Genomic DNA, 17,104 nt, shown 5'->3' on the forward strand with positions numbered 1-17,104 from the left:
TTTTGGAAGCATATTACTCCTGTGATCACTCTTATTCTTATAATTCTAGTTTAAATGAAGGTATCTATGTTGGGTGTGTTTTTTCTTCTAAAGTATACCCACCATCAGTAATGAGGTGGGACTAGAGTTAAACAGATTAAACAACATCCAGTTGGAATCTTTATTCCAACTCATTCATGGCCCAGGACTAATCAAATCACTCTTCTAGTTCCCAATGGCCTTATCTGTGATTTCTTTGTTGAGGGGTTGGGGAGTACTTAAAGGAAAGTTGGACTAGATGTTTTCTTCAGCTCGTTCTAGCATTTAATATTCTACATTTCCTGTATGTATTTGCACCCCTGAGCTGTTATATGACTACACCAGCAGGCACCCTCTTTAGCCCATGGCTATCTCCCCTTGCAGAGTCATCAGTTGGTCCCACTATTTCAAGAATAGTTCTCAAGTGGAATCCAGTGATGTGAGAGGAGCCAGAGCTGTACAGCTGTAGCCCTGCCATGCATACCAAAATGATTCTGCAAATTCATCCTTTACCAAGGATTATTTTTTAAGCCATTTTTCCAAAGGCTACTTGAGAGGATTTTCTCCAAATATTAACTCCCCTTACCACATGCATTCTTTGTTAAGTGCTTGTATAATAACACCCCCTACAACTAGGAGTATTTCTTCTGTAGTCAAAGGTAGAGTATAGCTAACTCATACAAGTTGGAATGATACCTTTTTTAATTGTGAAAAAGGGAATATGAGAAATTACATAACTATGTGAACATATTTTCTCGTCTTGGAAATCTTGTTTGCATACACATATTCTTGAATTGAACGAAAATGTGCTTTAAATAATGTGAAAATAGCCATATTGAATTTCTTGCCTATTGGGAATGGAATGTTAATTCATTGGACTGAAACTATTTTTTAGTAATTATGATTCAGTAAATTATTTTTATTGACTTAATATTTTAACCCAGATGTCATAAGCCATTGCAAATAACCCATGTAGGAGAAATATTGCCTCAGCTCTTAACTATAGATTTTAAACTGGACAGTTCAAATGGGAAATCTCAATGGGACAACAGAATCTCTGAAAAAATTACATTTGGAAATTGGATTATATTTCAAAATAAGGGTATAGCTTCAGTGCTGTTAGACCAGACCTTCCATGCTTTGCTAAAAGAGTAAGTTACATTTTCAGTTTTATTTTACAAAATCCAAGCCACTGCCTCAGGGTACTTTTCAATTAAATACAGACTTTAAAAAAGCATAAGTGTGCCTCCTTGGTAAATATATATAAAAGCCTTCAGGTTCATTTCTTTGTATTGCTGTATACTTTTATGTTTTGCCAACTTCTGCACTTCTTTTAATTTCTTCTGTGTCTGTGGTTCTGTCCCCATGTTTATTTCTCATTTCTTATGTTAGTGTTCTTTCCCTTTCTTCTCTATGAAACTGCTAATTATTTGATCATTTTGTTTCTTTTTTATTTTATGATGTCTTAATTGGTGTTTTCATTTATTTTCATTCTATTTTAATATTAGAAAATACAAGGCTTGGAATTTGTCTTTTTCTTATCATGACTCTCATAGGTTCTGATAAGCATATCACAATCATTCTTTTCTAAATATTCTGTAATTTCAGTTTAGTTTTTTCATTTACCCAAGAGTTGTTTCAGATAAAGGTAGGTTCCTTTGCTTTCTGGTTTTGTAATTAATTTGTGCTTGTTGAAATTTGATCAAGGAATTTTTCACTGGATTTTATTGTGAAATTCATTTGTCACCTACTGTAGAGTCAGAATTTTTGTGAATGGTCATGGTTCTTGAAAAGCAGGTTTAATTCCTACTTGCAAGATATAGAATTCAAAGAATACTAGGTGTGTCTCCCTTATTATGTCATTAAGTATGTTATATATCATTTAAAAAAATTTGATCTATGCTGAGCTACAAGTATTTCTATTAGTTTCTCTTTCTATGTAGTGTGATTTTTGCTTCATAAATGTTGATTCTATGTTACTTGCTTCTTGGATATTCATAACTGTTAGCCCTTCCTAGCTTCCTGTAGCCTTTATCACTAAAGCCTGCTTCTTTGTCTCATCTAATGCCTTTATCTAGAATTAAAATTCATCTCATTTTAAGCACATGACCCCTGTCTTTGCACAACTTTTTTCTTTTAAACTTTCAGAGACACTTTGTTGTCTTTTAAACACTGTATACAATTGAACTTCTTTTATGAGCCCGTCTTCTATTCTTCTCTTTTATTATTTGAAGCCAGCCATATTAACATCCATTAAAATGACAAGAGCGTTTGGTTTTAGGTTCCATCATATTTTTATTATGTGTTCTGTTTTTATGGCTTTTTAAAAAATAGTTTAGAATATTGGCCCCGCCATGTGGTTTGTTACATATTTATTGCTTCTGATGACTTGGAACTTTTAAATTACATTTTTAGTTCTGGTGGCTGACTTGATAATGAAAACTTGACTTCCTCTATTTATTTATGTAGTATCTGTTGCCCCTCTGATATAAAAATTAATAAAATTCTTCCATTTGCCACTTCCCTAACACCTGGTTTTAGGTAATTTTATCCACTTGCTTAATTCTTGTAGTTTATACCTTTATTATTTAAATATAACTCTATTCCTTTATATATCAGGTTAAAATGATGTACTTTACCTGTCTATAGCAGATAAGAAAGCCAGTGTTTATTCATTACCTCCCAACATCTTTCTCTATTTTCCTTCCATAACATAATGAATTCCTTGTTATAATGTGTTGGCTATGCTAGTTCTAAATTGTCTAGGTTTTCTAAATGAGCATTCTATCTTATGTACAATATATTGTTTACAAATAACATACTCACAATAATATGACTCAGAAAGGTAGAAAACGAGTCTGGCAGAGGCATAGTTCTGGTTGTTGTTGTCTTTGTTCTTCTCCGTGCTGGCCTTTTTGGCCATGGGTGATTCATTCAGCTATCACTTGGCCAAAGTTGTTCCTCAAGTGGTTCTTCTACAAGTGCTAATAAAACCACGTTTTGGGGCACTTGGTAATTGTTCTATTGCTGGTATATTTGTGTCACAGTTTTCTTGGTTAAGAGTCATTTTGTATCAAACTTTCTTCCCTGAGGTCTTGTTTAGATTTCACTCACATGTCTTCTGCCTGTGAACATTGGAACATTGGAACATTGGAGACTGTGCTAGAATTACTCCCATATCTAGGTGATAAGTCTTTTTGCTTGTGTGCCCTAAGGATTATTTCTTTACCTTTGAAGCCCCATGAATGACATCACCAGGATATATTTCAAAAATGATTGTTCTATAGTAGCTTTTCTTCAGACCTAGCAGGTTCTTTTCCTCCATGGGTTCAAGTGATATTAATTAAATAAAACTTCCAATAATTTCCTTTCCATTTCTTTAGTTCTCTTCTTTAGGGAAAGCAATTATTTATATGTTGCCTCTCTATCATTTCTCTTCTTTAACTCTTTGGTTCCGTGGTACTTGTTTGGCCTGCTCCTTTCATTGATGACCTCCATGTCCTTGCTGGGCTGTCAGCAAGAACAGCTGTCCTTTGTGCTGCTTCTAATGCAATCGTCATTTATGTAATGGTTCTGTTTTCCTTCTCTGATTCTTCCCTGAGCTCTGCTAGCGTTTGTTTCCCGGAGCCCTTGTGCTTGATGATTGCAGGATTTTCTTTCCACATGTGGCAGTATGTTTGGTCATCACTTGGTGGCACTGTTTTTTCTGTTGAGTGTTCCCTACCTGTTATTGAAAACATTTTTTCTGTTCCTATATATTTTTTCTTTTTCACTTGAGGTAACTTTTCACAAGATTTTTCCTTGGTAGTGGTGGTACTGCTGCATCCTCCTTCTCCTCCTCCCTCCCCTCCTGCACTCCCCCCACTTCCTCTTCCATCTTCTTCTTCTTCATTTTATTACTATTAGTTACTGCGTTTGAGTGAAATGCACTATTTTTCAACCAACTATTTGTAGGAGATATGTGCCAGGGAGCGGCAATATTCTAAACCAGCAGGGATTCTCCACAGTGTTATTATGAGGCTTTGTGTGTGTGTGTGTGTGTGTGTGTGTGTGTGTCTTTGTCTGTGTCTGTGGGTCTGTGTGTGTCTGTTAGCCTTTATTTCTTTCCAGCCAGCAGTGGGCAGCAGTTGTAGAGCTGCTCACAGTTTGCTCTCTATCACCCACGTATCCTTTTGCCATGCCTGTACGTTTCCTCATTCAACTTCTCCTTCTCTGCTATTCCTTGTGCGCCAAACTGGGTCCAAGGTAGCTCCTCACACCAGCACATGCTGCCTCGTCCGTTTTCCCATGTAATAGATGGTGGATTTTTTTCCCTATCTGAGTAAGCTTTGGAGAACTGTATTCCTCAAGCTTTATCTGAGATTTGCAGCCATGGGCCTCTCTGGGGATCTTACCTCACCTCTCTCTGGTATTTGTAGCATTTGGCAGCCATTCCTCATATAGTTTTGATTTGAGATTACAGTTTCTCTTAGTATTTACGTGTGTGTTTCTGTTTCTTGTTCACCTGTTTTGAGAGGATAATTTCAGAGAAGAAAGGTCAGGGTTTCCTTAACATCATTCTATGTTGACAGATAGTAACTGCACTAGATGGGGATGAGGACTTAATAATAGGGGTAACTGTTGAACCACTGTGTTGTACATTTGAAATCAATATAGGATTATATATCAATGATACTTAAATAAATATAAATTTAAAGAAGAAAGGGTGGAGATATCTTTACTATCTTAAATGCAAAATCACAATATTCTCTTATACCTCATATTTGTAACTTCTCCTGGAAGAATGTACATTGCTATGATTTGTTTGACTTTATGCTTTTGTTGCTTCTCCAAATACTTTTTCTTCACTCTATCTGAAAAGACTCATTTGAGATGTCATCTAAAGTTCTTTCAAATCTCTTGCATTGAGAGATGCCATCTGCCCTGTGAATTTCCAATGTAGAAATAGCTTTTGTTTCTCTTACTTGGTTTGCTGCTGTAACAAACCAACTCCAAAATGTATAGCAGCACACATCAAATGGAAGTGTATTATCCACTCATGCTGTACAGGACAAGTGTTTGTCGATTGGCATGTGGTTTGTAATAAGCAGTGATTTTAGACCCAGACTCTCCCATCTACCGTGGCTTCCATGTAGCTTATATATATCAAGCCAACAGAAGAGGGAAGAACCTGGAGAGGTGGGATGGGAGATTTTATAGGCCAGAACTGTGGTGGAAGTACATCCCCTCTCCTCTTATTTTCTTATTTAGCAATAACTAGCAGAGATTCTGAGAAATGTAGTTTAGCTGTGTGGACCAGAAATGGTGGAGGAGAAGGAATTGGGTTTTGTGAACAGCTAATTGTTGCCCCAGCTTGCCTATCAGAAATGTCCAAGTGGCCAAAGGAACCTGTTTCTAACCAAATTCATCTTTTCATTCATTCAACAAGTATGTATTTTATTCCATTTACAGATTGATTACATGACTTCATTAGTCAGTTATCTTAACCCCTATCATAGGAATGATAGTTACTTTTTGCACTGTTCTGGAAGAAAAAAATGTCTTAGTTGAAAAAATCCTCTGTGTCAGCTGAGACATTTGCCCTTTTTTGAAAACATTGACCTCTTTAGTAAAGAGGAAAGTAAATTAATAATTCCACAAGGGCCAGTAGTTATAGAGTCACACAATATTGTATCAATCAAGTTGGATTCACCTGCAGAAATGCATTCTTCCATATTACTTTCCACACATTTTTTCCAAGTCATAAATGTATGTGTCCTCCAAAGAGAATTCAATGACTACAATTTAAAAATAAGCTTTTAATAGTTGAATATACTCAGCTCAATTAAATCTGGAAGATGTCAGTGATGTGTACATGTGGGTAGGCGCAAGTGTATGGGATGAGAAGTTGTTTAATATTACACACGTTTTCAGTAATAAAATCCAAGTCAGTGTTACATCTTAATAGCCAAGTGGTTAGTGTTCACCCATCTCTTCTTCCAACCACCCCCATTAAAATGTGCTAATAAAACAACTTGTATTCCTGCACCATACAGAATAAGAGTGGGCTTTGTTTTGGCTGAGCTATCCCCTAACCCATCTCTGCAACTATAATTTACTTGTGTTATTAATACTGTTCCTTCTTTTCCTATTGCCCAAGTGGAAATAGCTCAGGGCAGACTATTTTTATCATGCCACTTGAGAGATAGAGTAGCCCTCAGCAAGGCATACTTGGAAACAAAAGAGCCATTGTGTCCCATGGAATGTCTATACAGGAAAGGGCGCAGAAGGAACTGAGCCACTTCAGGACTGTTCCTGAGACCCTTGGATGTCCCCAGCACCTATTGTGACCACACTGTTTAGCTTCCTCAGATGCCCATTCCTTTTCCTTCCCTTCAATAGATGTTAAATGTGCGTGTGAACTAGCATCCTTTCTTTTTGGTAACATGCCTTAGGAAGAAAAAACACCTTTTGAATTAGGAGATTGCTTACTCTTTATTTACTGTTAGTTTATTGGTTATATTTATCATGATCAGAATTTATTATATGTAACAAATTCACTGAATGGTTCTCAAATTGTGGCTTAAATATTAGAGATGTTTATCAGGGCACAATAATAGTTCTTTTTATTTATTTAAATACATTTTCTTATTTAATCTTCATCATAATATGATGAGGTAAGGATTATAGTCCGATATTTTACAGATTGTAAAACTGAAATGTAGAGGGGGAAAATGAACTGAACTCTCTACAATCACACTGCTAGTGGGGGAAAGGCCAGACTCAAGCCCAAGTTAGTAGGCATTGACCTGATCAGACTCTATCCCAGTAAAACGAACCAGAGCAGCTTCACTGCTATAATCAGGGTGACATGAGTTTCCCTTTTTTCTGGGTGTGTGACTGAAGTATTGAGCTTCTGGCTCACGTTTTTAAAAATCATTTCCATCATTATTCAAACTTTCCATAGCACTTATTTATTATAGTGATACTTTTTGGTGAGATTTAGCATGTATTGCCCAGAGAATCATGTTTTATTACTGTTTGACTTGATAAACACAAGCAGTGGTTCACACTGATTCATTTCTCCGTCCATTTTCCATTATGGACTGAGCCCTGTGGTTAAGACCCCAAAAATACTTGCTCTAGTTGTGTATGGCATTAGGTAGCACTAGGAGAAAAACCCAAATTGGTCCAGTTTGAATTTGGGTCTTGGACATTGTCCACAACTGGCAGGGGTTCACGGCTCAAGAAAGGCCACAGGGTGCCCAGGACAACACAAGAACGCACAGGAATTCTGACTGCAGTGTTGGATCTAGGCCACAGGATGCATTGCTTTTCTTATATTCCTCAGGGGACCTATTGCTGTCTGATGAGGCTTTCTGTACAACAGCATGTGCCTTCACAGTTGGATGGAATGATTGGACCCCAAAGGCCTTCAGCCTCTTGGTATTTTTTATGCTGAGGAGCAGGGCCCATAAGTACTTATTACATAATGTAATTGTAATAATTAAAATAAAGACCAGTGGCTTTCGTGGCAGCTGATGTTGCTAAGTAACATCTCAGTGGTGCAGCCTACTGTTTTTAATATAAGACCTCCTGTTTTTCTAGGGTGATAGAGAAGCAGAGCTGGGGCTGCCTTTTTCTCCTCTGTGTGATCGAAAGTCGACCATGGTTGCTCAGTCGCAAGTAGGTACGTGTCTGCCAGTCTTCTGGATGGGAAGAAAAACCAGAGAAGAGTGCCTGGAAGCAAGCTCAGATGCTCCCAGTGATTCTGGGGCTGGGAACTTGGCTCTAGTCTGCTGTGCTCAGGGCCTCAGCTGGTTGGGTTGATGGAGCCTCTCTCCCCATCCTTCTCCCTGGAATTTGGCTGGTTCATGGGAAGATTAGACAGTGACACTCTGCTGTCTCCATCATTCCCTGTCAAGAGAAAAAGGAGCCTCAACTTTCCAACGTGGTGACAAGAACCAGTGGCAGGAAGCTCATTCTGCTGCAGCCCCCCCCACTCTGCGTGCAGTGCCCGACATCCCCACGGTGTTTCTCCTCACTGATGCTCCTTCTCGTCCTGTTCCAGGACAGCCCCATTTCCTCGGTGATCCTACTTCTAGGAATGACTCTTTTTAAGTGTTTCCTTCTTTCCTCTCTTCCTAAAAATATTTTTTAGCAGCATTTTTTTGGTGAGGATAATTTTTGTTCTGCTAATAACCATACTATGTATGCATTACAAAAATCCTCAGATATGAAAGTACCAGTGCTCTTCATAAATGAAATATCTTCATAAATGAAATGAGGTGATATCTACCTCAGAAGAGTCTGAATCATTCAAAATATGAATTCAATGAGAGTGTATTGATTTTTTTTTGTAATTGTGTTTTGAATACTCATTTTTTAAATAATAATATATTGAGATTCTGTTAAGTGTAGGGTACTATAAGCCACATAATAGGTGTTATAAAAAATAGAGATAAATTATATATGGAACCTGCTCCCAAAGAAATTGAACCAGTATTGGGTGGTAGACAAGATGTCATGAAAACAAAATCTATTGGAGTGTTACAAGGCTATGGAAGAGTTTTGTGCATAGTACAATCAGGTATAGAATAGTTTGTGTAAACCATTAGACTCAGACCTTTAGAAGGATAATATGTGAGTTGAGCCTTAAGAAATAAATAGGCAGGATCTAGGCAAATGGTATATGTGTTAGAGATGTGTTGTGGGGTGGAGTGGAAGGGCATTCCAGGTGAGGGATTAGCATACACTAAGCAGGAAAATTTAAAACAGCCAAGTATGGTCAGGGGATTACAAACAGTTTGATATCACTGGAGTAGTGGGTAAGGAGGACAAAGAAGTGAGGGACATGTGTGGAGAGAAAATGAGAACCAGATTACATACTGTATTAAGAATAGCATGTACTTACACATATGAGGGACTATCAAAAGGATTTTAACTAAGGTTAAAATATATATAAATTGGTGTTTTAGAAAAAGAGTTGGTTACCAAAATCCATGGGCTTACATCAGGCCTACCACTTGGTCCTTTAAATAGTTTTAATTGAACATGGCTAAATTCATTCATTTGCATATTGCCTGTGGTTACTTTTGCACTATGGTGGCAGAGTAAAAGGAGTTGTCATGGATGTGGCCTGCAAAGCCTAAAATATTTATTATCTGGCCCTTTACAGAAAAAAAACTGCCAACCCATGTTTTAGAGATATTTAATCTATCAGTAACTTGGACGATTTTGAGTAAGACTAGAGGCAAGGAAACCAGCTGGGTGCCCCCTGCAGGATTACAGGGAAGAGATGGTGAGTGTTTCTCATGCTGAGAAGGTATTACAGGGGCTCTTCAGGTGAGAGATGACATATAAGATATCAGAAATTCAGCTGGATGGGAAGCTGAGGTAAAGGCAGCAGTCTAGATTAAATGGCTGGATCATGGTCCTATTTCTAAGAGTTGGAAGGTAAGCCGGTAACTGAGTTCTGGTTTGGACGAATACAAATTTGGTTATCACTGTTTCCTTATCATGATCCTATTTGATTGGGATATTTCTTGTTTTGTCAATTATAGTTTAGGACTTTTAGCATCCTCCATGGCTGGGAATTAAATGCTAGTATTGCTCCACCTCAGTCACTGTGAAAACCAAAAGGGCATTTGTACATTTCCAAACACCGTATTTCCTTTGATTGGCATTTCATTTCCTTCCAACTTTCACATGGCTGTGTAGTGAAACCAGTAGTTCCAGATCATGTGTTTTCTTGATGTGTCACAGAACACTTGGGTATTTTTGAGCCATCAAGACTGTGACTCTAGCCCAGCATCAACCATCTCCCCAAACTGGGGATCTCTCAAATGTACAGTTCCAGATCTGACCTTTCTCCCAGCTTCCGACCCTGTTTCTTCCACTTTGGTTTGCTCTCTCCCACCTGGATGTGCTCCCTATACCTCAAAGTCAATAGAACTAAACTGAGCCCATCGTCTTTCTCCCAGCCACATTCTCCCCCTTGTCCTGTGTGCTCTGCTCTGCCCTTGGAGGTCTCTGGCAGACCCCACACAGAGGCAGCACCATCGCCTGCTGTGCATGCCTCATGCTCCAGTACTGCAGCCCCTTACTGCGGCACTGGGTCCCGCCTTCCTTACTTCCCCTTTGAGCTGTTGCCCAACAGCTTCTAAAAGGATTTCTCAGCCTCAGCCCCTTCTTCTTTCTCCCTTCCTATCCATCTCGCCATCTTTCATTGCCCAAAGAACATTTTAAAAATTATATTGCCATCATGCCCAAACATCTCAAGGGGCTTCTAGTGCCCATCTAAGTCCCAACCCCTAGCCCAGCCTTTAGGAGCCTCCCTCCCTGAGCTGATGGTGACCTGCCTTACCAAGTTTCCCCTCTCCTGACTCCAAGAGAATCCCGAGCCCTGGTTGTTCCTCAGGCACATCCTGTACTTTTCCCCATCCCTGTCACTTTGCCTATTCCATCCCCCGCCTCCTAGCGTGGGGAGACTTAGGGCTCAGCCCACATCACAGCCTCCACAGAGCTGTCCCCAGGCCGCCCTCCCTTACCTTCCCAGGGGCCATTATTTGCGCCTCTCCTTGACCCTTTCCATAGACTCTTGGGGCCATTTTTATGCTCAATTAATCTCGCTTGTAAACTCCTTGAGGACAGGCAGTTTGTGTTACACATCTCAGAATTTTACAGAGTGCTTCTCATAGCATTTGTGACATCGTGGATGTTGAATATGTGTTTCCTAAGCACTTTATTGAACTATCTCCTAAAAAGTCACAGGAAAGTTATGTAGGAAAAAATGGAACTGACTCATAATATTCAAATCAAGGAATATAATAGATGGATAAGACCAACCTATTGTCTTATAAGCTGATCTGGAGATCCTATGTAGATGAATTTTAAATGAAAGATAAGATTCATTCACTTCCATGGCAAAATATGGAAGGGCCAAGTTAATATGTAGCTCCTCTGAAGCACTGCTGTTTCTCTTTAGGTTTTATTGATTTCATTGTGGAACCCACTTTCACTGTGCTCACGGACATGACTGAAAAGATTGTGAGTCCATTCATTGATGAAACCTCCCAATCCAGCGGGGCAGGACAGAGGCGTTCGAGGTCAGTGTGAAGCCTAGAAGGCTGCGGGTCAGGTTGGCCTGTCCATGAGGACAGAGTTGTTCTTTCGGTAGAGATGGGGGTGGTACTACATGATGATGTTTACCTCCTTCTTACAAGTGAGATGCTGGCTTCTTCCCTTTTCTCGAAGGAGGTGAAGTTGTATCATCTATGCTTTCCAAGATGGCCTGGAAGGCAGCAACCCAGGCCAGCAGGCACCCATTGCAGCCTCCAGCCTGCCCTGTGCTCTCGGGTGGCACTTTTGCTCACGGCAGCCCCCTAACTGCACTTTGACCTCTGTGCCCAGGCAGTCCTGGCTCCTGTGTTCCAAAAAGAAAGTACTGCTCATCAGAGGTATCACAAGAAGTGAGACTGACTTTCATTTCTAGGTTCAGGAAGAGAATGAAGTAGAAGAGAAAAAATACCCTGAAAGTTTTAAATCCTGCTCTGCTGCAACCTCATTAGGCTGAGTGCATGTGTAGTTCATGAGTGTAGGATTTGGAGTCAGATTGCCGGGGTAAACATCCTGACCCAGTTTTGATTAGGTGTGCAATGTCAGGAAAGTTGCCTTAGTTTCCCCATCTGAGCAAGTATGGATTGAAATACTCAGAGATTTTTAGGATGATTAAGTGAGTTATTCAGTCTATAGGAAGCCCTTGTAACAGGGTGCAGCCCAGAGGAAGTACAGCTACAGTATAGCTGACACCTGGTCCTCGTTAGCAGTTCTGCTGCTAGGAGTACTGCCCCTCTCCTCTTTGTCCATGTAAAACCTCAGGCTTTGTCAGAAAGGAGAAAGGGGGGAAATGGAATGAATGGGAAAAAGAGAATAAATGAGCAAGAGAAGGAATAAATTGGGAAAAGGGAAGGCTAGAGGAATATTAGGACAGTGGGACCCCAGGATGCCCAAGGTGGTTGGACCAGTCAGGGCTCCTCACAAGGAGGACAGAAGCCTCTTTCCTGAGTCTCACAGCCCTGCAAGCACTGGGCTGAAACCTACTCTGCTTGTCTAGTCAGCCTTAGCTGTCACTTGGTGAGTTTGCGTTCATGTCTGTCACTAATCCAGCCACCTGGAAGTGTGTGATGCTCTACAGTTTCCCAGAAGGATGGCACTTTCTATATTTGCAAAGTTGCCTGTGTTTAAAGATTAAAATAATATTCATATAAAAAGGGTCTTTTTTGTGACTGGTCTCCTACAATCTCCAGCTGTCTATGCCTCTCCACCTTCCCCGAGGAACATAAGGAAATCACCTTAACTCTGGCCTTGGGGAATCCTGGGATCAGGGGCGCTCAGGGGCAGAGGGAGGGGGAGCTAGAGAGAAAGAGGATGAAGCGGCTGAGGAACTTGGAAGACTGGTCAGGAGGTGGGTAGAAACAAGTGGGTGAACTGTGGAACCAAGTAGAAGTTCAAGTTCAAATTAGTTTAATTTCAGAGAGTTGAAGACAGAAGCTTCATGTGAGAAGATTCTAGTCATATTGACAAAGAGGACCGCAATCAACAGAGAAGAAATCTGGGGAATATTGATACATATGAGGCTGAAAATCTTGATTTTTTTTGCTGCTGAAAATACAGAATTTCCCACCTGTCACATATGAAAAATAGGAATTACAAACCTCAGGACGCAAGAATTTCAAGACGATAACTTGATAAGTGTTAACCACTCCTCTCTTGGGCTTGCTCATTGGGATACATTTTTCAAACACTAACCCTCCTCTTTGGTATGATTTTTTTTTTTTTTGTTCTTCAGTTTGAACAGCATCAGTTCGACAGATGCAAAGCGGTCAGGTGTCAAGAGTGCTGGCTCAGAAGGAAGTGCCCCCATCAGCAATTCTGTCATCCCTGTTGACTACAAGAGTTTTAAAACCACTTGGACCGAGGTGGTGCACATCAATCGGGAGAGATGGAGGGCCAAGGTGCCCAAAGGTAATGTGCTGTTGGGGGACCTTCCAGGATACCTGTCCAAACCACTTTGCACATAAAACAAAGCAGTGCCACCCCTGATTTATAGGTGTTACCAATGAAGCACAATCTCAGGATACAGATTCAAATTACTGAAGGTAAAGATCTACCATCTTTTGATCTTCATGGTATCTAATGCACAGTGTGTGAGAGAATGAGGCCAGCGGCTGTGCATCCCAGCAGCATGACCTTTGTGCTATATGGCAAAACTTCTCTTTTTGGCATGAAGGTTCTACAGAGGGTTAAGGTTATTTCTTGGTTTCTACTAAGCCATCTTGTCCTCCTCACTTCATTTCATATGGTACAACTATGCAGCATTTATTTCTTCTTTTACCTAAGTAAAGCCAGGCCAATAGCCACTTGGGCCATCATATTGGGCTAGAAGGACCTTTAATATCTTTACATGCATTTTTACCTCCGCTTCATGTTCTCTGTTTCCCTTCAGTCAATTCTCAGACTAACTGTGATGCAGGTAACTTGCAGGTAAACAGAAATTCACTGAGGCCAACATCAAAATTCAAGGCAGAAGAGTCATGACTCTTGGTACTACAAATAAAACAAAGACTGAAATCTGTGTGTTTTTTTTGTTTTTGTTTTTTAGATAATTATTTTTTATTGAAGGGTAGGTGACACACAGTATTACATTAGTTTCAGGTGTACAACACAGTGATTCAACATTTATATACATGATAATTCTAGGTACCAGCTATCACCATACCAAGTTGTTACAATATTTTGACTATATTCCTTATGCTATACATTACATCCCGATTACTTAATTATTTTACAATTGAAAGTGTGTACTTTTTTTTTTTTTTTTGTGAGGGCATCTCTCCTATTTTTTTTGATCAAATGGTTGTTAACAACAATAAAATTCTGTATAGGGGACTCAATGCTCAATGGATAATCATTAACCCACCCCAAGCCTAATTTTCATCAGTCTCCAATCTTCTGAAGCATAACGAACAAGTTCTTACATGGAGAACAAATTCTTACATAGTGAATAAGTTACATGGTGAATAGTACAAGGGCAGTCATCACAGAAACTTTCGGTTTTGATCATGCATTATGAACTATAAACAGTTCAAATATGAATATTCGTTTGATTTTTATACTTGATTTATATGTGGATACCACATTTCTCTCTTTATTATTATTATTTTTAATAAAATGCTGAAGTGGTAGGTAGATGCAAGATAAAGGTAGAAAACATAGTTTAGTGTTGTAAGAGAGCAAATGCAGATGATCATGTGTGTGCCTGTAGACTATGTGTTAATCCAAGCTAGACAAGGAGAATAAAATATCCATGGATGCAGCAGATTTCTCTCAGAACAGGGGTGGGGGAGGTTCTAAGCCTCACCTCTGTTGATCCCCAATTTCTCACTTGATGGCCCCCCTGCGACTGTGCCTGTCTTAGGTTGTTCCTCCCTTGAGGAATCTTACCCGTCTCTGGCTAACCAGTCATCTTCCGGGGCCATACAGGGAAATGTAAAGTTGGGAAATGAGAGAGAAGCCTTATTGTTTGAAAAGGTTAGTTTTTAATTTCTTTGCAGATTTATGCCCTGTGGCTTCTATGCCCAGCATTTGTCTTGAGGTATCTTTACCTCTTGGAAGAATTGTGATATACAGTAAATTCGATATGAGGCACAAATTCTATTTATGGGTTGTAATTAGGAAGGAAGAAGAAAAGCTATAGAAGTAGCAGGTGGAAGAAAACATGGGAAGATTGATTATTTCTTTGACATATCTTCTTGTGGAGAAACTTCAGCATATATAGGTTTTAAACTACTAATTAAATTGTGCACACACATTAACATAATAGGAATACAGTTACATAACCAAAGCATACCTATAATTACCAGCCATCTCCAGTGAAACCAAGAAAACCAGTTAGGCACCTTAGGCATTTGTGAAAACTTACCTATGATATGGTGGATATTGTCCAACTGAACTTGAACAGTCTAAGAGAAATCAGACAAATTAAAACAACCCATTCCTGGGGACTGTTCACATCCCATATGTTCTTTTAACAGTAAATAGTCTGTAGTTGTAAGATTTTGGAGCGCTACGATTTGCACTTCTCCTAATTCTTGGTTGAGTTGCAACAGTGTAGATCCAGACAAATTTGTTGTTTTACTGTATGCACAGGCCAGCTTAGATATCTCCTTCTTCATTCCTATGGCAAGTCCAGGAACTGGTGGGATTAGTGCATCTACACCTGTAGCAGCACGTGGATCTTTGTTGGGGTTTTTTGATGATCATCTTCTGGCATGAGTCTTCCTGAGAGTGCTGATGTTGGAAGTTCTTTTCATATCGTATCTTAGTTCATTTTCGGAGTAGCCAAATTAGGCTTTGATCCTCTGTATAAGCACAAACAAACCCTTTGCCTACACTTTTATATGCCTTTTATACCATTGTGTAGAACTCATTGGAGGTCACCACACAGGAACTGCTTTTTTTTGTTATCATTAATCTACACTTACATGATGAATATTATGTTTACTAGGCTCTCCCCTATACCAGGTCCCCCCTATAAACTCCTTTACAGTCACTGTCCATCAGCATAGCAAAGTGTTGTTGAGTCACTACTTGTCTTCTCTGTGTTGTACAGCCCTCCCCTTTCTCCCACCCCCCCATGCATGCTAATCTTAATACCCCCCTTCTTTTCCCTCCCACCCTTATCCCTCCCCACCCACCCATCCTCCCCAGTCCCTTTCCCTTTGGTACCTGTTAGTCCATTCTTGAGTTCTGTGATTCTGCTGCTGTTTTGTTCCTTCAGTTTTTCCTTTGTTCTTATACTCCACAGATGGGTGAAATCATTTGGTATTTCTCTTTCTCTGCTTGGCTTATTTTGCTGAGCATAATACCCTCCAGCTCCATCCATGTTGCTGCAAATGGTAGGATTTGCCCTTTTCTTATGGCTGAGTAGTATTCCATTGTGTTTATGTACCACATCTTCTTTATCCATTCATCTATCGATGGACATTTAGGTTGCTTCCAATTCTTGGCTATTGTAAATAGTGCTGTGATAAACATAGGGGTGCATCTGTCTTTCTCAAACTTGATTGCTGCATTCTTAGGGTAAATTCCCAGGAGTGGAATTCCTGGGTCAAATGGTAAGTCTGTTTTGAGCATTTTGATGTACCTCCATACTGCTTTCCACAATGGTTGAACTAATTTACATTCCCACCAGCAGTGTAGGAGGGTTCCCCTTTCTCCACAGCCTCGCCAACATTTGTTGTTGTTTGTCTTTTGGATGGCAGCCATCCTTACTGGTGTGAGGTGATACCTCATTGTAGTTTTAATTTGCATTTCTCTGATAATTAGTGATGTGGAGCATCTTTTCATGTGTCTGTTGGCCATCTGTATTTCTTTTTTAGAGAACTGTCTGTTCAGTTCCTCTGCCCATTTTTTAATTCAGTTATTTGTTTTTTGTTTGTTGAGGCGTGTGAGCTCTTTATATATTCTGGACGTCAAGCCTTTATTGGATCTGTCATTTTCAAATATATTCTCCCATACTGCAGGGTACCTTTTTGTTCTATTGATGGTGTCTTTTGCTGTACAGAAGCTTTTCAGCTTAATATAGTCCCACTTGTTCATTTTTGCTGTTGTTTTCCTTGCCCGGGGAGATATGTTCAAGAAGAGGTCACTCATGTTTATGTCTAAGAGGTTTTTGCCTATGTTTTTTTCCAAGTTTAATGGTTTCATGACTTACATTCAGGTCTTTGATCCATTTTGAGTTTACTTTTGTATATGGGGTTAGGCAATGGTCCAGTTTCATTCTCCTACATGTAGCTGTCCAGTTTTGCCAGCACCATCTGTTGAAGAGACTGTCATTTTGCCATTGTATGTCCATGGCTCCTTTATCAAATATTAATTGACCATATATGTCTGGGTTAATGTCTGGATTCTCTAGTCTGTTCCATTGGTCTGTGGCTCTGTTCGTGTGCCAGTACCAAATTGTCTTGATTACTATGGCTTTATAGTAGAGCTTGAAGTTGGGGAGTGAGATCCCCCCTACTTTATTCTTCTTTCTCAGGATTGC

The 17,104-nt window shown here is 39.7% G+C and overlaps 1 protein-coding gene across 10 annotated transcripts in view; it reads left to right on the forward strand.

Moving 5' to 3' along the window:
- PDE1C (phosphodiesterase 1C) overlaps positions 1-17,104 on the forward strand; it is a 462,113-nt gene that overhangs the window by 379,410 nt on the left and 65,599 nt on the right. For all 10 annotated transcript variants that reach the window (XM_037027419.2, XM_037027424.2, XM_073238636.1 and 7 more), the window contains 3 exons: positions 7,606-7,687; positions 10,985-11,105; positions 12,848-13,023. In XM_037027419.2, coding sequence (XP_036883314.2) covers positions 7,606-7,687; positions 10,985-11,105; positions 12,848-13,023 — 379 coding nt within the window. The remainder of the gene's footprint in view (positions 1-7,605; positions 7,688-10,984; positions 11,106-12,847; positions 13,024-17,104) is intronic.

This window comes from Manis javanica, chromosome 6 (assembly GCF_040802235.1).
Source record: "Manis javanica isolate MJ-LG chromosome 6, MJ_LKY, whole genome shotgun sequence".
NCBI lineage: Eukaryota > Metazoa > Chordata > Mammalia > Pholidota > Manidae > Manis > Manis javanica.